We start from the raw sequence: 23,990 nt of genomic DNA, 5'->3' as shown, positions 1-23,990 counted from the left end.
ATCTCTTAAATGACAAAGGCATGTGCTTATTTATTATTTGACGTGAAGGCCATTTTATGATGTGTATCATAACTTTTGCAAGGGCAGTTATCCAGGTAATAAATATTTGAGATACACGACTTTGAGAAACCGTCAAATATATCACTAAGAACAGATGACAGTAATCCCAATTTTAATTTCATCAGAGTCATGATAAATTCTTCAAACATTTTTAATTTTCTTTGTGGCCCTGGTTTATGATTGTTTTGGCTTTGCTGGTAGTTTTTTTTCCTTTGCTGATTGACAACCACTCCAATATTTAAGTCTGGGAGAAAAAGAAAGTATCAAATTAAACAACGTATACAGCTATGAAAGAGTGGGAACACCAGTGTACAAAGCTACAGATTTGTCAGTTTCCAGACTTTATCAAGAAAAAGTTCCCTTCGCAAAGTATCTGTGTCTTTAAATTTTGAGTTCAACGTATGAATTTCAGTTTCTAGTTTGTTAATATCTTCAACAGTCAAATCAGTTTGTACAGAAGTATTGGTTAGGACTGGATCATCACAATTTACATCATCTTCCATAGCAACATACTGATGATCATATGGTACAGTGGATACTTTGGATGTAAAATCTGTCAACAAAAAGATTATGAACAAAAGTTAATATAATGAACTAGAAATTTTGAGTGATGAAATTATAAATACTCTACAATATTTTGTGAAAAATATGATTGCTAATAATAAAAGTATCACTGCAACTTAACAGGCTTGCAGTGGCAGGTTACTTACACAGATGCATGTATTAATCAACATCAAATATACCGACCGGTTTTGTTTTATATTAAATGGGAATGATATCACGTGTTCTTCCAAACTACACAACTTCAGATCTGAAGAACATTGATTTGATTAAAAGTGTTTCAAAACTGTATTTCAAACATTATTTTTACTGAAAATTAATAACTATGCATGAAATACACATAAATGGACAAAATACAAGTTACTTTTGGCGCCCATCAAATTACTTGAAGAATTAATTACAGTGATTTCAGCGTGAGGCAGTTGAAGCAAATATTAGTTACATGACACCATGGACATCCATGATGACACCTACCTGGAAAACTTGCTTTGAAATTTTCTTCTGTAATTTCTAGTTCGCCACAAATCCCATCATATGTCTCAGAATGCTGCATTACACACCTATCATTCTGTGCATGCTGTTCAAACCGTTTAGTTGGTTTCTCTAGTGAAGCAGGGGCATCAAGGTTATATACCAGACGTTTCCTACACTTCGGTGCTGTCCGCTTCGATATGGACTCACCCCAGTTGTTGTATTCGAATAAGGTTGGAACTGGATGTTCAGATGTAGGGCCTTTGTTACCTTGGAAATGCCGGGAACACACTCTGGAAAACCAGTTTGGACAGCAACTTGGTTCCCTCCGCAACATACGAATCTATTGTAGTAGCAGGCGTCTACATTTTCTTTCAGTTTGGAATGAGTGGAAAGTAACATTTCCATCCACGGGTACTTTTGCAGCTTTTCTAGCTTGACAGTGGCCGAATTACAACCAGGGGCATTGCAAAAGAAATGAGGCATCTTCTGGAGAGTAACAGTACTTAAAGTTCAATAATCTGAAACATGTTTACTCGTGGCTGTGGCTGTGTCTCAATCCTACAGACGACAGTTCACATCAGTCCTGCCAGCAGCCATCTTGAAATTCTAGCCCTACCAGTTGTCAACAAACAGCGCCCCCGTACAACAAACAACCCACAATTTCTTTCGTTTTTATGCATCTCGAATATGGCGTATTGTCGATTTCTTTGTTTGAAAAACTTGTGCTGTCTGATTACCTAATGCATTGACACCTGAATTTTCCGGGAAACCTACTCGGCGTTTTTTCTGCAAGCGTATCAGAAAATTTCCTTTCTAAAAAAACGTACTTGACAATTGAGTTTGCACATTTTGTTTCCCTCAATATGTATGTATGTATGTATGTATGTATGTATGTATGTATGTATGTATGTATGTATGTATGTATGTATGTATGTATGTATGTATGTATGGATGGATGGATGGATGGATGGATGGATGGATGTATGGATGCATGCATGCATGCATGGATGGATGCATGTATGTGTGTGTGTGTGTGTTAAACTTCCCGGTGAAGAAAATGGCGTCCTTGACAACAATCAGTCGACGGTACTTACGATAAGCCCCGCTACCTTTACTGTGTATGGGATATGCAAATTTACGGTGACTGTGCACCTTTAAGCCAACGTAATACTGCTCACGCTATTTTGTCAAATGAGACGAATGCACTCATTACAAATCCACCATTCGACACAAGTCCTGCCATAAACACTACTACTGTTAGAATAACCATCAGGTTTTGCCAAAGAAAGCAAACCAGATCAATGCCAACCATGTGGAAAAGCGACTTTCAAGTTTTCCACAATCCAAAATTGCAAGATCACTTGGATGCGCTCTTGAAGAGGAAAACTACCAGAGACCTGCCCTGGAAAGCACAACTACAAGTATGCAGAAGTACTCAATCTTTCATCCAGGTGGAACAGCAGAGAACAGATGAAATTTTGTGTAATGTTGACAGTGGTTATTTGAATAGTGTACTCCTGCTTGATCTATCAAAGGCATTTGATCTTATAGATCATGACATTTTGCTTGCTAAACTACATGTTTATGGGCTATCTGATGGAGTGATTAACTGGTTTAGATGTTATCTCACAAATCGTCAACAGATTGTGGATTACATTGGTAGTAGATCGACCATTTGTCGTGTTACCAAAGGTGTGCCGCAAGGGTCTATTTTAGGACCTTTACTTTCATGATATTTATTGACATGTCATCGTCTGTTGATTCCTCCACCCTCCACATGTATGCTGATGATCAGACACTACTTACGAAGGGAAAGTGTATTACTGAAGTCAATGATGCTGTAAATTGTAATATTTTACCAATTTCTAGTTGGATAACCAATAATCATATGCGTATAAACGCAAGGAAAACAAAGTGCATTTTGATAACTTCACCTTTTATGTTGGGTCATTTGAATAATTCCGATGTTTCATTGTCTATAGAGATAGCTGATACCAAGATCCCCAAAGTTATTTCAGGGGAGATTTTAGGTATATCTTTAGATGAAACCTTATCCTGGGATGTTCATATTGATAATTTATGCAAGAAATTGAGTATGCGCATTGGATTTTTACGTAAACTTCGTACTTATATTCCTTTTGATCAGCGTATAGTACTGTACTATGGTCTATTCCAGAGTATTCTTGATTATTGCTATGTAGTTTGGGGGAACACAACAGTTAAGAATATTGATAAAGTGTTTATACTTCAGAAAAGAGCTTTACGTACGCTTTTTGAACTTCCGTTTGATTTCCCTTCAGTGGATTTATTTTCATTACTTAATGCCATGTCTGTTAGACAAAGACTATTTTACTTCACCGCAATTGAACAATTAAAGTTTGAAAGGGTATGGTCCACAGTATTTATCTGATTTGTTTACCGCTCAGAGTGATGTACACGGTCTACTTCTCGACCGGATTCTTAGTACCTAGATGCTTCTCAAAATATGGTCAACGTAGCTTTCAATACCGTGTGTGCCAAACTGTGGAATGCTTTGATATTAATTATACAGATACCAAGGGTTATCTTAATGTGATGTTTATCTAAATTATCATGAAATCTGTAATTTTGTATTCAGGATGCAATTTTTATCAGAAAAATTGGTTTTCAATAATTACTTGTCTGATAGCTATGATATTTAGTAAAAAAGTTCCCAGTGCTTATCTTAATATATTATACTGAAATCATGTTGAAATCTGCAATTTTGTATTTTTAGTTCAATTTTTGTGAAAAAATTTGCTTTTTAAAAACGGCTTGTCTTATAGCTTTGATATGTGGTAGAAATGTTCTTAGGGATGATCTTAATCAAAGTCAAAGTCAGTCAGGAAAGTGTTATCGTTAGTGGCACACTCAGCCTGAGCAGAGGTTCTTGGCCTTTTATCCTAATGAGTCCCATGTTTTGTTTCACCTTCAAACATATCAAAGGCTGTGAAAGATTCCCACCTTCAACAAAACATATGCCACAAATAGTTAAGTCTCTACACAATACAGTGGAGCTCCATCGGCTGCTTGGTCGCTTGTTAAAAGATTGTGGTGAGATTTGCATATTTGTATTTCTTGGGCAGGTTTTGTGCCCATATCTGGTTCGTTTTATGTATATATACCAGAGAGAGCTTATATGGTTGGCGGTGTCTATGTCTGTATGTAAAATGTATGTACGTCCACGTCTAAAAATCCAAAACCACAGCACATACCATCTTAGTATTTGGTGTACATGTGCACCTAGGGGTGGAGATGTGAATTTGTTCAAATGAACATGTCAGTGTCAAAAATATGTAAATAAGGTGAAAAAGGGAAAATCAAGCAAATTGGTCAAAAATTATTTTCTCTGAATTAACCATTCTGATTGCTTTGAAACTTGATATGCATGTACCTTGGGACAACTTTATTTGAGTGTCTTCAAATTTTTGATAAAATTTTCTTATATTGTATTTTTGGGCAATTTTCCCATTTTTGGTTAAAAATATTATTATCTCTGAATTTGCTCATCCAATTTGCTTGAAACTTTGTATACAAAGGGGTAAACTTAGTTAAGCGTACTCACTCTGGCCTGCCACATCAAACCAAATGTGAGCTAAATGTCATTGAAGCAATGTTTGCAATTTTGAGTGAAAAAAAATTATTCTTCATAACAACTCATTTGACAGCCTTGATGTATTCTTGTCACTGGCAATGACCTTATTTACATTTGAGTGATAGTGTCATTGACACTATGTTTTGGAATCAGATGTTTGGGTTTGTTTGCATCAGCACTTTCTAACTTTAAAGTCCTCTACTTTTTAATTTTTTTTCCATATATAGTAAAACCCTGTCTAACTCCACTTCGACTGGAAATCTTCGAAAAGGGTTTGGTATATTGAGGAATATTTGTCATTGTGCTGACGGGCAACGAATTTAAAAACCACTAAAGTTTTATTGTTCTATTCTAGGCAAAGTTGCGATTGAACAGGTTTTGCTGCATTTTATTTCTTACCAAATTACACTTATTATTTGCTTACATATATATACTCGAATCATTATTATCATCAGCATGTATGGTTTGTCAAGTCATATTCACCTTAATGGTACAACTTTGTCAATAATTTTCAGTTTGTCAATAATAATCATAGTAATACTGAAGACATTTCTCTGCGTTATCTCCCTGGCAGGTAACCACCATAGCCCTCTTCTCCCTTTCACTGGAAAAAATCCCAGTCAATTTGGGTTCCTTTATTGTTTCTTACAGGATTATGCAGTTTGTCAGCGTGTAGCGTACTGGGATATTTATATTATCAAGACTAAGTCATTTTAATCCTCTTTCTCCTAAGTGGCATTACTTTCCAAGGTTTATCTATGCAACCTGGTAGAAAGAGGATTAAATTGACTCTAAGAGGACAGCAGACAGTAAAGGCGTCGTCAGTGCCCAAACCCTCCATGGCAGCCCTCACATACCATATCCAAAAAGCAAGTCATTGTGAACGCGTTGTATGGTCTTCTTTTTAAGCTGTGCATTAGTCCATTGAATACCAACAAAATGCTCATTCACGATATACAAGTATAGCAAAACTTGCAAGTTTAGTGAATGCATGGTAAATACCCAATTTTGACATTTATTTTCTTCTTCAGCACACTGCCATTAGTATATAAAATCTATAAATCTGTTTGATTCGCTTCATATTAAGCAAAGTTATCATATAATCTGCCTATCCATAAGAATATACATTTCTCTTATAACAGGAATTAGTGATCTACCTTAGGGTAGAGTGTATCGGAGATACATTTTGTTGTACTGGCAAATGTTTTCAGTAATTTTCAGGTCTCCTGCTTGCTAGGGTTGATTTAAAGCTGTCAGAGTAACAAAAATGTCATCGTCTGAGTGTTTCGAAAATCGAAATTTGTATTTTTCACCATCGAGTTAGCATAGGGAATGCGGCCATTTTGAATTTCCAAATACCGGGAAGTGCTTGGTAGTTTGTTTCTCCAATACCAAACTTTGCACAGTGAACCCCAACATTTATTCTTGACCTGGTAAGAGAGTGTTTGAAAATTTCATTGAGGAAAGTTTAAGCAAAGCTTGAGTCTTTTACTTTCGAGATACATATAATCTTAATACACTGGTAAAACATTGAAGTCTTAATAAATCAAACCTCAATAGCAGAAACGGGATTCGAAGAAGATGTAGTCCGTGAGCTGGAGGTGCTCACCGTGCATCCCTCAATAAACCAACTACATGGGTATTTTTGTTCTTTAGGATCTGCAGGGAGGTGCACGTAGACCCCCTTTACCCCATGGCCTAATATATCGATAGTGATGCTTGCCGTATCACCACGACGAGGAGGTATAGAAAAGTTTCTAATAAATCTTATCAAAATTATACTATAGAAATATTTAAAACGTACATTCATAAAAAATAGAAGAAATGTAAGGTTTATGTTGTTTCATGTTGGTTTACTTAATCTAGGGGAGGATATAATACCTCCTACCCCTAACCATTTTTCGCCATTTTTCGCGGTAGGTGTAAATCAAAAACCAGCCCAGAGAGGTAGTGCATCCCAAAATATCTCTACATAATTTCTCCAAACAATTCTTTTCGGAAAAGAAATAAAAATAACAATTTGCCAAACAATACCACAAAAATATGACATTCACAAAACTATTCCACTATAAACAGTTTATCACTTGTTCTATGTATCCACTCTTCTTTGTCATTTTGAAATACATTAGTTCTTCTTTTAGAAAACGTTCAGTACTTTTCAATCAATATCTTTGTCTTGTATGCTGCAAACGTAGCTATATTTACAACAATATTCATCTTCTCACACCTATCAAAATCTAACATATATCAATAAACCACGTTTCCACAGTATTTTAAACTTCGTTTTCCACACCATATTAAAAGTAGCATTCACTTTTTGCCAGAAACGCATTGTAGTGATACACTCAAAACAGGGAATGCTCACAGTATCATGTAACATAAAATAACTTAACTGGGCACTGTCTTTATATACATCACCTGCAGCTTAAAACACCATATTTTTTCCCATACACGTCTCTCTACAAAGTTGTTGCCAAATTCTACAAGCATATGATTTTTAGCTCACGTGGCCACGGCAAAGTTGTCAAAGAAAGTCTTTACAAGAGCAATGTAACATATTTCTATTTGCCGTCATCATATCTCATCGACATGTCTATTCCATATCTGGTTACATGCATCTTTCTCTATACTTTTTCCATCAACGCAAAGCAAGGCTTTGGAATAGTTATTCTCAACACTTTTAATTGTGAAAAATAACATTCTATTACATTTCAAAACCTCAAAAAAGCTTATAGGCGAGATAATGTTTCAATTCCTAAATACATATGCTATGTAAAGTAGTTCAGAATCCATAACTTATTTGAAAAACAGAACCTTGCTTTAACATTTAATAAGCTTATTTCCCTTTATTATCTGCAGCTCCCCTTTTTTGTTTGGTCTTAACTTCATATTATCCGTCCTTTTGTTTCTTCCCCCGAATCATTTAGTGATAATTGTTTTATATAAGTTGGTAAAATCTTCGTCATAATATAAAGTCCTAATTTCATTCTGACTATTAATGATTCCTGATACTCATCTACGCTTGAAGATTTTAATCCCATTTTTCTAGTTTGTTTATCACAATAGCTCTATTAACTTTTCCACTTGCATAAAATAATCATAGGAAAGCTTACTAATATCCTGTCACACATGTCTATAATGAGGCACAGTATAAAATACGGCTACTTTTTATCAATCGGGTTCGAACTCACAACATACGGCATCCAGTCGCCTAACGGAGAGGCAAAAGATAGAACCGCTCGGCCAAATCCCCACTCTCAAAAAAGAGTGGTTCAATAACCGGGCTAAGTTGTTATTTTTTTCTGACTGCGACTGCTGCAGCTTAACATTTTAGTGTGGCAATTTCCCCTAATATCGAAGAGGTGTGCTTTTCCCATTTATCAAGCATTTTACTTTCTACATTAATTTCCCAGTTCATTTTTAGCTCATCTTTGTCATATCTAAAGTAAATGCCAAAGGCTTTGATCGGCCATGAAATCATCCTTAAATATTTTCTACTTTTCCAGTTACCAACTTTATACATTCAGTTAAATTTTATCTTTATTGAGTTTTAAACCTGCATATTTAATAACACGTCAATAAACTTAAGGATCCTTGCTAGCGACTTTACCCTAGTAATATATATTTGTGTATCGTCAGCAAGCTGTGAGATTTTTTAAAAATTATTGTCTTTTCTTGTTTTAATGACGAAACCTTCCAACTCTGGCTCTTTTCTAATTACATGTCCTAAAACTTCAACAACAACGAAGAAAAGCAGAGCTGCCAGTAGACAATCCTGCCCGATACCCCTCTGTACTCCAAACTTTCTTAAAATACATCCATATTGCGGCGCAGCTACAATCGCTGTAAAGTGTTTCGATCCATCTCATAAAAGACAAAAAATTTCTTCAGTGCCAATAAGATGAAATTGTGTTCTACAGAATTTAATGCCTTAAACAATTTAAAAACAAAATAGCTACTTCTTTTTCTACTTTTCTGCGAAATCAATATCAGTTTGTAAACTACTAATGACGCCTTCTATGAAACGAACATTTTGTCTCACAAAGCGCCCTTATAACATCCGACCAGTCCACTATAAATTTGGAAGGACTTTTTAACTTTTTAAATTCTATTTGCCAACACACACACACACACAAACACACACAAATTTTGTAGTCGTAGTTTAGAAGCGAGATCGGTCTCCAGTTTTGCAAGTTTGTCCTCGTGTCTTTTTATGGATCAAGGTAATAAGACCAACACACCTTACAATAACCTTCATAAATCGAATTATCGACAAGTTCGTCAAGCTCATCCCAGAAAACTCTATAAAATTCAACAGGTAATCCGTCTAACGTTGGGGATTTTCTTGTTTCTATTTTGCCATACGGCTCAGACATTATGGCCTTTTCCTTAACATTTAAGTAAATCTGCACACATCTTTGATCATTATCTGATGCATATTGCGGCGATTAGTGTAGTGTAAAGATAGACTGATCTATCCTACCTAATACAACATATCTCTTTACTGTTTTTGTTTCTTCTCTTCCCCTTTCTTCTCTGACTTTTCTTCGCACTTTGTCTCATACTTGCTCTCGATTCGAATGCTACGTCTCCTCCATCGGCAGAAGAGAGTTCCTCACCATGCAGATACGATACATCAGTAGATGTGCTAGCGCGTTTTCTTTTCGGATCTGCGACACTTATTTCCACGTGTTGCTGTCGCTGTCCGTTGGTGAAACTGGTGATTTCCTGTTGAACGGTGCTGACTGCTTTTGTCCTATCACTACTGCCTCCAACGCCCTCTTGGTTGTTATGCGACATTATGGCAACAGATTTGGTCAACCATATCTAAACTCTCTTTTTTCAGCCCCCCCCCCCCCCCCCCGCCCAGCAGTTGCCGCCTTACTTTCACTTCTCAAGTGAATCTGAATCTTTTCATGGCAATCACCTGAATATGTCCGCCTTTTCCACACTGCCGACACACTACTTCGCTTCAACACTCTCTTCTCAAGCGGCCGGGTTTTCGTCAAAGAGAGTTACACACTTGCCACGTATATTAATGCCACCTGTTAGCAAAATTATCCCGTCGGCATTCTCCTGTACGTATACCCTCCACACACAATTAATGCTCTGGAGAATCGTAATTCCATCAGTTCTGCCATCATTTTTTATATTTCTGGCCCAGGTAGTATAGTTGCCTTCTGTGGCACTATATCGAAATGCTTCAGGAAGACGGGGTTGACCAATTCCACGTTACATTCCTCAAAGTTACCCTCTGCACTCTTCCCCGTAAACATTTACGTAACGGGCTGCCATTGTCTCTGTTTGAGCAAAAGGATGACTTGGCTCGAACCTTCCAGTGCGATAGTTTTCTTACCGTATTTTGCCAACTGTTGGAGATTTCTATCTATAAACACTTCGGTGCGGCTCTTTGGATGTTATCTGACCTTTTAAGGCCTGAAACAGCTTAAACAACCTAGAATAGCACACCAAATACACAGCAAAGCGAAGGGTCTGGTCGTAGTTCAGCCTCGCTTTCGCCTCCCTTCAATAGCTGTATCTATTTAATACCTGTAATACCTTTAGTTTTATACCTCTAATAACTAAGCTAGTTAACACTTGAAATATACTAATATAGAAGAGGGAAAAAATCAAAAAGTATAAGAGACACTTTTCAAAATTTTAAGACTCGTTTCCCGTTTCACATATCTACTTGATGAGATTCCACATATCTATCTTTACATTGTAGGAACGGACTTATGCTTCAATGCTGGCAGAGTGATCCAGGCGACAGACCTGACTTCAAAACACTCGTTGAGGAACTCAAACGGATTCTGCAAATACCCTACTAAAGTGGTGACGTCAAACAACTGTATCTTGAAATAATCGACGTTTAAGTTTTTCTACAAAACACTCTGTAACGACATATTTGATTTTTTGCTTGTAAATGATTTATCTGGTAGTTCCCCCAAAAATGCGACAAGTGTATATATTAATCAATCTTTCACTTTTACTTGTGTCGTGGTGGCCAGATACGTATTAAAATGTATTAGTTTGCAATTTTTCCTCCGTCTATATAACAATGAAGCAATCTTACTTACAATATGTCCAGTAATTAGACCGTTCAACGTAAATAAAAATACATGTAAGTTTTAAGAGCGAACTAGAAAATGACAAATACATAAACAACTGTTTAATAGTATTGACTGAATTTAAAGTTTCTTTTTGCTTTCACAGAAACTGTTTACCACTTTTAAACACATTGCATTAACAAGGAAATATTACATTACCTAATATAACCATCCGCATCCATTTGTTAAATCTTCATTTAACAAGACATAAGTGAAAGATAGTTTGCTGTCATGTTGTTTTATTCCTCTAATGGTTTTCAAACATGGATTTTGTGAAGTAAACATAAAAAATTCTTTTCTTAAAGATTCCAAAAGATTTATTATTATCGATAGCATTCGCATAAGTCTTTCATACTTAGGCTTGTTATTACAAGAGATGCAAGTTTTGTTTGTGAACGTCATAATTTCCATGATTATAGTGGTAATGAGAAACACAACTTTAAATTTTGTCTATTAAAATTTCATGAATCTTGTCTCGCACATGCTTATGACTAACAATCCGACGTTTCGAATAAAGAAGTAACGTGATTTGTAGTTTACAATATTATGCTGTGCAGGTCGCCCTATCATAGGTTGATACTCGTGCCCAACATTCCACATATCCGAATTCGTCGATAATATCCTAACTGAAGTCGCGTTATCCATGGTAACACTTATTCTGAAAACAAACACATTGTATTCAACAACGAATTCTATAGATTGATTTGTGGTTGCAGCATTGGATCTCCAGTAGCACAAGAAAATGCCGACATACATTCCGTGAAACGGAAATGAAAATAATACGTGAACGCACATCGTAAAATTACACTCACGTAGATTCAGAGACTACATTTTCGTGATATTTAGAGGAACATAGACTCTCCACAGTCGCTGTGCCTTGTTTTGTGTGCGCCCACGATGGGCCTGCATTCGAAAGCTACGCTGTGCAGCTGTGAGCACGCGCTGCCAGACAAAGCGACTGCCCGTTTTTGCTAGTATACGAATATTCATAAGGGTAGTGACGTCAAAAGAAACACCTAACTTGGCGGAGAGAATATATACAAGTAGCTGGTAGACCTATATACGCGGTATGTTTTTATTTTTAATTTTATTTAGCTATGGTACTTGTTATTTTTTTTGATTAACGGACATGTGGAGTTCGATAAAGTACCCGGATCAGGCAGAAATCCGACCGGTCGCTTGCAAGAAGGTCCAGACCCTGGGATTCGCCTCGCGTCTCTGAAGGGTGCGCGCGTGTACCAACAGGGAAGAACGCGAATCGCAGGGTCTTTGCCAGACTACGTGGAACAAAACACGAACTAAACGAATTCATATAATGAATTAACCAAACGCACCCTAATTTCACATTTTCTTTTGACAGCTCGACACATGAGATAACATAACTTGACCTAGTGGTATACAAAGGTCAACGGTACTACAGCGAAACTTACTGGACATAAAAATCCACACGAAAGCCACCGACACATTTCATTTCCTACATAGAACATCATGCCATCCGAAATATACCTCTAAAGCCTGATCAAAGGCGAAACACTAAGATAGGTCAGAACTTGCAACAATGAAAGTGACTTTATCCATAGCGTCAATAGACTTAATGCATGATTAATCGAACGTGGCTTTTAACAAGAGGAAATCACTAAAATCACATCGGAAACAAAGTTTGCTTCACGACGACCGCAACTAGAAAACCAGCAAAAAACGACAAAACAAAAGAACACACTGGTGTTCACAATGAAACACATTTACGAAACACAGGCTATAAAAGCTGTGTCAAAACTTGGAACAGATAGAAAAGGACGAAACATGCAGGAATTTATTTCCCCGAAACCGATCATCGCATACAAAAGAAATCCAAACATCAGCGATACATTGATAAATGCTGAAGTTCACTGCATTAGAAACAAGGCAAAACACAAGCAAACACAAAGAGATCCGAAGATTAATATTTTAGCTTCCCTACTAGAAGAACAATGGATCAACAATATAATACAATATAAAATAAGAAAGAGATATCTACTTGTATCGGTAGGTGATGATTGAGGAAGAAACCGCTGATTATTTTGAAACGACGGGTCAAAGAGTAACTGTTGTCTCAGATAGCTGGACTAAGTCCACGTCTCGCCATGGCTTATTTACACTACTACGATGTCGACACAAAACACATTTAACCACACAAAAGAAAACATGGACGATGTGTGAAGCCGCTTTCCTTTTATTACAAATATTAAATACACGACACATTTAGCAAGAGCGAGGTGAGTAAACTTCAATGCAAAATATTGAATGAAAGTTCAGTTTATACTGTTGTGTACAGCTTATTATAATATAAAATGTCGATATGATATTTTTTAAAAATACATACATAAAAACTGGTGGTGATTAAGGTCATTAAAACGTGAAAAAAAACTCAGACTGATACACAATAATAGTTTCAAAGATAATCTCATAAAATTGTAACTATCGATAATACTCATAGCCTGTCGAATAATTCATGTTTGAAACATTGTTCAGCTTCACTGACTCAGGAAACTCTAAATATGAAATAAACGTCATGTGACAATATATTAACGGAAACAACGGACATGTGACGTCAGGGGGGCAAATGGTCTCTGCCTCGAGGGTACATAGTCCCCCGTTTGGGCTATAACGTTTTTATTACCCGCCTCTGTTTCCCATCTCCAAATATTTTGCATTATTTGTAAATAACAGTCGTATGCTTTATTTCCTTGTTAGACAAAAATCCGTTAAAAATACAACATTTTTTATCGTCGAATGGTGCATTGATATACTTTAATCAATATTATGGGTTTTATCAATTTTCATGCATAAGTTTTTTAAAACGTGGGATTTTCTATATCAAACATATAATTTGATCATTTTACAATGCCAAAGTTGTCAAGCTGAAAGTAGATCCGGTTCTCTTACAGTCAAGTGATGACTGTAGGGCAAGCGATGTCATCGAGGAGTTACCATTGAATCCTACGGAGTGCGCAAGGTTCGATATACGAGAAATGTAGTGATATCTTATAATTTTGGTTAACAGTGTATGAAACAGTTATATAATCACAAGCACTTAGCCTTAATCTTAGAAACTAGGCAGGCAGTTAGGAAACACATTATAACGTGTAGTTTATAATGTTGATAATTAGTATCATGATTATCCTTATTCTACTATTGTTAATATAGAGTGTAAAACCTATTTCAAAAAATGGCTATCACTGATAAGCATCTGAGCTACGCCTTTGTTTCTTAGCAGAAGGTTGACCAAAAGAACGTTTCGGACAATACATCAGGCTTAGCAAGGATTGAACGAGCATGATTTTAGCAACAAATTACATCTACGTTTGTGTGAATATAATTGCAGTATGAAATGACCTTCATAACACGTCAAAATGTACTGCACACTAGCTTTCTCTAGGAAACTTTAGAAAATGTGAACTACATCTAGTTCTCCCTTGTCTGCTCTTTTCTAACATACGAGTCTAACTTTAATCAAAGAAAAAATCAACCTCATTAAACTTAGCCTATATAAAACAAATAAGTACTTAATCAAAGTGATATCAAACTCTGAAAGAATAGTATAAATGACGAAGTAAAGGTACTGTAATTGTACACATGAATAATTGCGACAATGAATCTAGAGCCTGTAGCTTTTTTCGAACCTTAGGCAATAACGTGATCTGATAAGCTTTATCTGCTTGAGGGAAATTTGGTCAATGTTGCGCATGATGATACACGCAAATAAGATGGGTGTCTGCCTTTGTAAAACAGAAAGGGCCCGGTCGATAAGTCGGTTCTGCACTAAAACATGTGCTTGATGTTATGCTCATAATTCAAAATTGTACGTGATATGCTTTCCATTTACTTGATTGGGGCAAATTTGCGCGGTTTAAAGTTTCTATTGTCTTGCGATGTCTTCATATCTCAGTCCTTATTGCCCTTGCATCTTACTTTCCAGTTTTCTCAGCGTAAGCGGCTTTGCATGTTTGTCAGTGTATCTCTTCAACAAGACGTCCAAAAGCTGAAAACATTAATCAGAATGAAAGTATTATAATGTTTTGTTTCAACGATATAAGTAACACATGTTATGCTTTCTCGAGAGGGAACACAGCTTTTTTTGTGATAGAATAACCTCTAGCAGTAATTTTCCGTTGTGTTCACTTCAGTGACATCATGTAGTCTATGCGATCAATTAGTTTGAAAAGCGCAATTAGAACAAGTTGGTTCATTTAACAAATAATGGATGGAATTTAGTAACATTAATGTCAACGAATAATTATTATGCCATTTTCCTCTTTTACATTGTTTTGTTGTAAAATTCGTACAATATTGTTCTGACTTTGGAAATACAATTATGGGATTCTCTGTTCGAGTCAACGGTGTCATTCAGACATGTTCTACTGGGCCATTTCATCACTCGTCTTGTACTTGTTGTGACACGGTCATTACGAATCATAACGTTCAGGAAGATATTGAAGCCACAGAGTTTGTTTGTGTCGGATCATGACACAGACTTACAAACAGGGCGAGCAAAACATGAATTTTGTCTATAAATAGTTTGCATCATCAATGATTTCGTAATTTTTCGGACGTTTTCTGAAACTTACTTCAATTTTTACTTGCATTCACTTTCAAAGACTTTGTGCATCAACTAAGTATTCATTTTTAAAATAACCGTCAATCTCAGACCGTTGCTTGGTATAAGTACGTACCTCATGAAAGCTTAAATCTTCAGTCTGCGTATGACATAAAGAAGAAATATATTAGTTGTTTTAATTTACTTCTCAGCTTAAATATAATATAACTGAATGATACATTATCTAACAATTCAAAGGAGAAGCCAAGTCGCATAACTCGGTGCACTGGCTGCATAGCTCTTGACAAAATCTGATATGCATAAAATGCCTTCAGACAGACAATTAAAATGAACAATGTTGCATTTGCTATGGAATAACAAACTCTTAAGGACCGTCAACATAAATTATGAAACATTGGAAGTATCAGGAAACTATTGCCCTTTTGCCTTTTTTGGCAAGGAATGTCGCATTTTTTAGCGTTACGTACCTTGATATTATTTTTTTGACTTCATAAACATTACTTGGTACGGCAATGGGAGTAAAGTTGGCAATAAACATTAATTGAGAAGAGAGAAATTTGGCTCATTCATTGTATTTTACCTTTACTGTCTTGACTATGTCCTTCCTATCTCTATTTCCTTGAGCATCTTCATTTTGTGCAGTGTGTGTTCTAGAATCATGATTTCTACCTTCACAGATATTAATGCCGACCTGTCCGCTATCAGACGGTTGTTCTTCTTGTATGGATTTGCCATTTTGTACCTGTTTATAGAAAAGTATCTCAACAGTATCATTGTGCAACAAGCTTCAGACAAAATACGTTTAGAGTCAGGCTCATTCAATTTTACAACTGTACGTTTAACTTATCTGTTAAAAATCATAATTTGGATTTCGATCTCCTTTGAAAGAGCTAAAAACAATGCTAGAGCGTTTGGATAAATTCAAAAAACTTCACATAACGGAGCATTGAGTTAGGATAGTCAACATTCTTATGATTTATCTAAATCGCAACTCACCTCGAGTTCAAACTTGTTAGTAGTCTTTGTTCTCTTACTGTTACCATTCTACAGATGAAAGACATAGACATGAGAATTACACATTTGATTTGTGTAATTATATTGTATTCAGTAATTTTAGAACTGTTTTGAAGATGAAGAAACGGGAACTTGTCTAATAAAGTACTAATGATAACTACAAAGGGAAGAACTGTTTGTAAGAATTTTTGTACATTCAGTTTCTTTGATGTATTTTCAAAATAAAGCCAGGTGTGGTGTCATTGATTGCGTACCATGGATATGCCTGTGTAAAGCGGACCTATTTATGACAAATGTTTCGCTATCACAGTTGATGAAAAATTAATGCATAACAGCAAGCAAAATAACAATGCAAAGTAATATTGGCAGTGACTGATTTAGAAGATCCTTATTTTACAAGTTAACGATATTGAACATAATCTTCAACTTACTTTTACTCCAGCTAAGCGAATCGTCGTACTAATAACGATGTCTATCACCAGGGACAACAAATTCACATTCACAGGTTTTGCATTTATGTACTCTATCCATACGCCTGACCTATTAAATTTCCATTCCAATTCCATCTTGTCCTGCCAAATTACGAAAAGGAGAACTTGTGTGTGCAAGCATAAAAACTACCTTCATTGTGAAACTATGCAAGGCTTTATCCTATAAATCGAGGTCAGATCTACTGACGCCTCCCACATATTCTTTCATTTGTGATCGCTTTCAAGGAACATTGAGCAGAAAATTGAATTTCGGATGTCACATAATAAAAACTTGCTATGGCTTTCATGATCAGCGCCAGTAGGTAAAATCAGAAAGGAAAACCCTACTTGGTCAATGTTTGCAATTTGTTACGTCGCAATTCAACCATTCACTTTAATGTATGGCATTGCAATCTAGTTAATTTCCGTGAAAATATTAGTGTCGAACAGAATGAAGTAAATTTATTTAGAAATCTTGCGTGCAGCTATTGAAAGATCCAGCACCTTGTCGATTACTGAGCAAAGATATGTTGGTAGGTGTGCCGATAACCAGCAATTCTAATCCCAGACGTGTTATGCTGGAGAACTATATGCGCGAGATATTATCTTTAACATTTGAAAAATTAAAATCTCACCTATATCACTGTAAATGCTCTTTGAAAGAAATACAGATTATAGTAGGTTAAACTTCCATGCTAGTTGTCTGAGTTGCATAGTGGGATTATTTGTATTGCTTCCTTTGAAAAGTGCTATATCTTTGCGGCGATTTTGTTTATGCTAATTATCTAAAATTGTCTAATACAGAAAGAGGACCAGTAACTATACTTTTCAAACTGATGATCTTGATAAGCAAAAGCCACTCGAAGGAAACCTAAATCTCTAAAGCAAGGTTGAGGGGAAAAGTGGATTTTGCTGCTAATTAGCTGAATCAACCATGTATGACCTGAAAATGATCCCGTCTTTCAGTATATGTTGCAGTGGTCTGTAAATTTACACTTTTCTCTGACATCACTGCCACGAATTTAAATCTTCATGAACGCTTTTATAATCAACAATCAATCATGCGAACAGAGAGACAGACAGACACAGAGACAGGCACACAGACATCGGTGCGACAGGAGCTCACGTGATAGAATATACGAGCTAAATTGAAATTGTTCTGATAACGTACCCGAACTTTTTCGTAATCGTATGACATCATTGCAATGCATAGGTTCAGCAATATAATGAGCACTAAGATCCCGAACAACGAGTATAAAGTATAGGCAACAAAACTGTAATAGGGTGACGTAAAGCTTGTGTAGCTGCTTTGGATACCGGTGACATTCATGGACATCCAGTCATCCGTGTACAGGAGTTCAGAACCGTCTCCACCGAATATGGTTATTAATAATACCCATAATGATGTCAAAAGCCTTTATGGAAGAAAGAGTATGAGGGATTACGTTTGAACACATTGATTTGGCATCTCCATTTTCCGCTGAGTATTAAATATAAGGAAACGAGCACAGTTAACAGAAAGGGGTGGAAGAGGAAAGATTTTATTAATTTATTTACTTTGCAGTCCCCCTTCCCTCAACATTAGAAATAATTTTCAGAATCTAGTAGGACTATACACTCTGATATAAAATAAGCCTTGGACGCAAACTATGAACAACCTTTTCCCCGTTCAAAACTAGATATATATTTACATTTATGTATGTTTGACAATTGATATAAATGTGCTTCACTAGAATATGTCGCTTAGAAGTTTATTTGTGTAAAAGAACTTTGATTTTGGATTTTCACCAAAACGCACAATTTCACTATACATGGTTGTCCATGGCTCAAGGTATGAATAAGAATACTTGACAAGCTGATGGTGATTAGAAGGGCATTTGTATACAAAAATTAGAGTTTGGAATGAAATTGAAGTGTCATTTTCAATATACATTTTAGACTATGGCACAGACTATGAACAATTTGTCTCCCTTAATAGTGCATTTGTATACGTATACGTTTGATAATTGACCTAAGTTTAATTCAATAGAATTAGGTGATTAGAAGTGCTTAGGTATTCAACAAATATGATATTAAATTTCATCAAAAGATAGCGATGTATCGTATATATGAGTATACCTGGCAAACAACAAGTAAGCATGTTAACCATTCAATATAAACCTAAATATATACCTAAATATATCTGTTTAATCATCGTCGATAAACTTTCTCGAGGATCAATGGTTTAATTGATTAATTTGCCTGAACTTCTTTTTTCCTGCCCACTGTCTGCCTTTTAAGTCTCCCTTAATGGTCAACTGTTGCTTTCATTCTGATTCCAACACTTAGACAGTCGGCATCAAAGTGTTCACAAACACAAACTGTTTATGATGATCAGTCATAGACACACACCTGTTTTGTTGGAATACCTCGGAAAACTGGTTTATGAAATGGGTTTTTCAGGCCCGTTAAGAGTGATTTATCAGACTCATATTGAGTAAGGGCCCCCTCGTGGTACTCTGGAATTTTAAAAGGCCCTTGAACACAATGTTGCTTTTGTGCCCCTATGTTCCCTTGTGCCCGTGCGGTTAATTGTGTCCGTTCCCTCAAAGTGCGATGCATGAGAATTGGACTTATTGATCGAATAAGGTTGACAAGTTGTATCCTATAAGGAAACAATGTAAATACGACCATCGGTCTCCAATATTACTTATTTTAAAATATGCATAGGATTTACAATTTTTTAAGTACATCATAGTGGTTCGCCATATTCATGAAAGATTATATGATCACAAGAGAAATCAAACGCAAATGGACCATTAAGACGCAAATAATGTATTGTTGTATTTTTGAGGAAGGTGGGCGTGAACTGTGTACTTTTGGCAAAATTGTTAAAGTATCATGCGTTCAACGGATGGTTGAATTGTCAACTAACTGTTTGTAAGAAATTCATAAAGTTTCATATCAATAGCTGTAGATGTCCTGTAAAAATAAAATTATCACCTTGCTTGAATATTGTAGTTCCTACAACTAATATTCAAATGCGTTTGGCACAACCCTGCAAGTGATAGACGTATTTGAACAATGCGCGATCGACAAATGTGTAGGAAGTACGTTTTGGGTCAAGAAAGGTCATACTTACTCTGATAATCCCTCATGTGATGTACCAACGTCTGCGTACAAATGGTAGAGTGCAAGGGCATATGCAACAACAACGAGCCAAAAAATCAAAAGAAACCGAATAACGCTGTTTACCACTTTCGTAACCACAATCAACATAGGACCTAAATAGCGGGTGAGGTAAATCGGCTCAGCAAAACGCAGTATTGCACATACAAAAGTGATGGTTGTGAGTTTACTACACAAAACATATATGTGCGGAGAACCGTATAGCTGTCCTATTATCAAAGGGTTTACGAAAATTGTACTTAGGAAAAATGACAGAAGAATATACAGATCCAATTTATTCCAGTGATTCTGTAAATAACGAGTATAGCCTTGAGATAGCAGCTGACTCAATTCTATCATAGACAGAGTAGCAAAGAAGATTATCGACAGGCAAAGTATTGGCAAGTAATTGTCATCTGAAATCAGAGTAACAGCAGAACCCTCCACAGTCACATCCACCTCCACCTCATAGATGAACATGAAAGCAAGAAAGAAGAAATAGGTGAAATAGTAACTCAAAAAAGACGATATAGGACTGTGGTACAAGCACTTCTTGGTGGTGTGTTTTACAGAAAGAAACAGGTGAATTGGGATAATTATGGGTAAAATGCCATAAGCAAAAAATGAAAACATTGCATAAAGGAATGCCCATCCTCTCCCCTTCCTATTCGTCCACGCTGGTTGCCCACTTAACCATTCGTCGTTGAGAAAGGCCTGACATTTGTTGTGTGTAATGAACTGTAAGAAAACATTTATCGTTATTGAGACAAAATTTTGTATTGATTAAGGTATGAATAGGTTAGCATCATTGGGGTGAAATGGATTAAATCTTACACGTGCATTGCATTCTTAGAATATATATAACACTTTACGCAAAACCCTTGTGTTCTCGTTATTGGGGAAAGACGGCTGTCAATTTAAGTGCAATAAATTGCTTTGTTTATAAACGTCTTGCGAGCAATGTTAGAATTATGTACATAGCAACGTAATTATTTTTTACACTGGACTAGATAGATCCGTCAAACATATACCATGGTCTGATTCCCGATTTTCAAGTGTGGAAATCTTCGGTTCCTAATGCATTACTATGTCAAATATTATTGATAAGCACACTATTACAAGGGACTTACCTCTTTCTGTTTTGTTTCAATGGCCAATTTTGCAATAGTCAACTCTGAATTGTAGTCATAAGTAAAATTCAATAAAAAATTCAATCTACGCTTTTGCTTTTCCTCAGTGTTGTTGTGGCCTCGCAGCAGTAATGGTACTTCTTTTTCATCACGACAGCAGTTTAGCAGTTCGAGCGTGAATGCTTGCAATTGCTGTTGAAGTTTTTCATACTCTTCCTGTTGGTAAGCAATTATCTAATATAAGTATTATATAGAAATAATAACGCGAATAATAATAGGTTCAATTTCCATGAAAATTTCACCATAAGGGTATTTTGGGTCAAAAAGACCAAATATGATATCGATTTCACTGCCCCATGTTTCCATGGTAACCATTTTAGGGGTTGAAAATTTCAGTTTTTCTAATATCCCATGAGAAGTTACTTCGATTGTTATGAAAATTATCTAGTGGGGGAGTTCGGGTCAGGAAACACACAAAAACCAGACTTATTTAAATGTTTCGAGTTGCCATGGTAACCAGTTTGTTAATAAAAATGTTACTTTTTCCCTAATTCCTATTAAAGAACTATTGATTGATGTAAAAAATTGATAATAAGGGTTTTTTTTCTGGTTAGCACACCAAAGAAAATCACACTCATTTTAATGTGAGATGTTTCCATGGCAACAATTCAGGAGTAAAAATTACCAGTTTTTCAAAGATTCCACCTAAAATCCAGTAATCAACAGAATGTGTTATATCAAAGGGATATTTTGGGTTAGAAAGACCAAATATCCAGTGTAAAAATCCATTAATCAACAGAAATATTATACCAAAGGGTTATTTTAGATTAGAAAGACAAAATATGATATCCATTTTAACTGCCCTGTGTTTCCATAGTAACCTATTTGCGTTTTAAAATTTCAATTTTTTTTCAAAATTCCATTAAAAGTAATCCCAGTAACTATGCAAATGCTCTCCTAAGTGTATTTATCACAGCATGAACTCAATGTTCATTTTTGTTTTATGTTGCCATGGTAACCTATTTGGGAACCACAGCTTTTTTATTTAAAACAATAGACCCTTGAAAGGGTCTATGTTAAAACATAATTCACTGTTTTTATTTATTTTATGGATTTCTAAGTAACAACTTTTAACGTTTGTTCTATAATAATTAATATAAGTATTATATAGAAATAATAACGCGAATAATAATAAGGTTCAATTTCCGTGAAAATTTCACCATTAGGGTATTTTTGGTCGAAAAGACCAAATATGATATCGATTTCACTGCCCCATGTTTCCATGGTAACCATTTTAGGGGTTGAAAATTTCAATTTTTCTAATATCCCATGAAAAGTTACTTTGATTGATATGAAAATTATCTAGTGGGGGTGTTCGGGTCAGAGAACACAAAAACCAGACTTATTTTTAAATGTTTCAAGTTGCCATGGTAACTATTTTGTCATTGAAATAGAATTTTTCCATAATTCCTATTAAAAATATACTTGGACATAAATCCCGGTATTTTGGGAATAACCTCATTATTATACACTTTTCTAATCCAATTTTACCTCGAAAAAATCAAAATTAAAGCTTTTATGGGGATGCCGTCCCCGCACTGCACTGAGCGATCGTGAGCAAACTGAGAATGCGTTAAGAGCGTCCGCTAAGCGCACAGAACGAAATTTCAAACCCGCGCAGCGCAGTGTGTGAGAAATTTGTAGGTCGGCAGCATAATTTCACCCGAATTCACAGGCTTTTGATTCACCACTACCAACGTTGTGAAGTACCGCACCGAATGTTTAGAAGTATTTCCCCGCATTAACGTAATGGTGTTTTGAGGTCAAAGGTCAAATAGCGTCCAATAACACCAAAAAGTTGCTGTACTCCGTGTCAAAGTTATTGGACTCTGCGTCCTCTGATACCGAAATTTACTGTACGAAGAAAACGCCATAGATTGCAGGCGCAGGTGAATAATAATAAAGATAATTTATATTGGGGCCATTCTGGTCAAAATTATGTTTTCCGTTAATTTTAGTGTGTTAGAATTAATTTTATATAGACCAGAAATAATTTTTCAAGCAGTTTTAATTTTGTTTCATGCAGTCATCTCAAATAAGTGTTATATAGTATATTACTAACTTATTATGTATTCACTGAATTAAGTTTATGCCTTCAAATTAATTTTATGTGATAAAATTAATTCTACTAGTATCTCAAATTAATTTTATGAACCCTATTCCCCTTAACACCCCGTGTACCATTATTTATCACAAGCAGTAACAGTAGCGCACAGTTTTTTTTATTTAACACATGATTCACTGGTACTTATTTATTTTATGGATTTACAATTAATGATTTTTTTCCCTCATTCCAGGAAGAATAATGAAGACAAATTATTTCTGATTGTTTAACTATAGTAAAATTATGACCATGTAGTGGTGCATTATTTTAGTGTGACCTGGCGTGACCCCATAAACTCTATGATTAGCTAGATCCCTTCCCATGGTAGCAACAGCTAAATTTGAACACGGTGCCTGTATACCTTTAAACACTTTATCAAATCCAGCAGACCAAGACAAGGGGCAAATATTAAAAGATAAATGTTTCCTGTATAGGGCTCTCACTTGTGCGAACGTCGTAGGAAACACTTATTGCAACAATTTACCCTAAATATAAAAAATCAGCTGTCAATTAAACTGCGGTTGCTAACCAACAGGAGGTGAACAGTGAGACCAAACTTGCCCAGAAATACGAACGCAATAGACTAATCGTTATGGCGTGTGCCAACTCACAATTATAGAAAACCGCAAAGACTAGTCGTTTTGGCGTGT

At 35.8% G+C, this 23,990-nt stretch overlaps 1 protein-coding gene and 1 long non-coding RNA gene across 2 annotated transcripts in view; both read right to left on the bottom strand.

The window, feature by feature from the left end:
• Window positions 1-319: 319 nt before the first annotated feature.
• LOC139118005 (uncharacterized) lies at window positions 320-1,781 on the bottom strand. The gene is made up of 2 exons (XR_011548611.1): window positions 1,096-1,781; window positions 320-613 (listed from the first exon to the last, which is right to left on the bottom strand). It is a non-coding gene; the product is annotated as an uncharacterized lncRNA (long non-coding RNA).
• An 11,224-nt stretch (window positions 1,782-13,005) lies between these two features.
• LOC139116674 (short transient receptor potential channel 5-like) overlaps window positions 13,006-23,990 on the bottom strand; it is a 37,002-nt gene continuing 26,017 nt past the window's right edge. The window contains exons 3-9 of the mRNA XM_070679260.1: window positions 20,021-20,784; window positions 18,071-18,314; window positions 16,861-17,001; window positions 16,412-16,459; window positions 15,996-16,157; window positions 15,531-15,554; window positions 13,006-14,839 (exon numbers count right to left, since the gene is read on the bottom strand). Coding sequence (XP_070535361.1) covers window positions 14,750-14,839; window positions 15,531-15,554; window positions 15,996-16,157; window positions 16,412-16,459; window positions 16,861-17,001; window positions 18,071-18,314; window positions 20,021-20,784 — 1,473 coding nt within the window. The 3' untranslated portion in view covers window positions 13,006-14,749. The remainder of the gene's footprint in view (window positions 14,840-15,530; window positions 15,555-15,995; window positions 16,158-16,411; window positions 16,460-16,860; window positions 17,002-18,070; window positions 18,315-20,020; window positions 20,785-23,990) is intronic.

This window comes from Ptychodera flava, chromosome 18, assembly GCF_041260155.1.
Source record: "Ptychodera flava strain L36383 chromosome 18, AS_Pfla_20210202, whole genome shotgun sequence".
Lineage (NCBI taxonomy): Eukaryota > Metazoa > Hemichordata > Enteropneusta > Ptychoderidae > Ptychodera > Ptychodera flava.
This window is presented reverse-complemented; position numbering and strand designations above follow the sequence as displayed.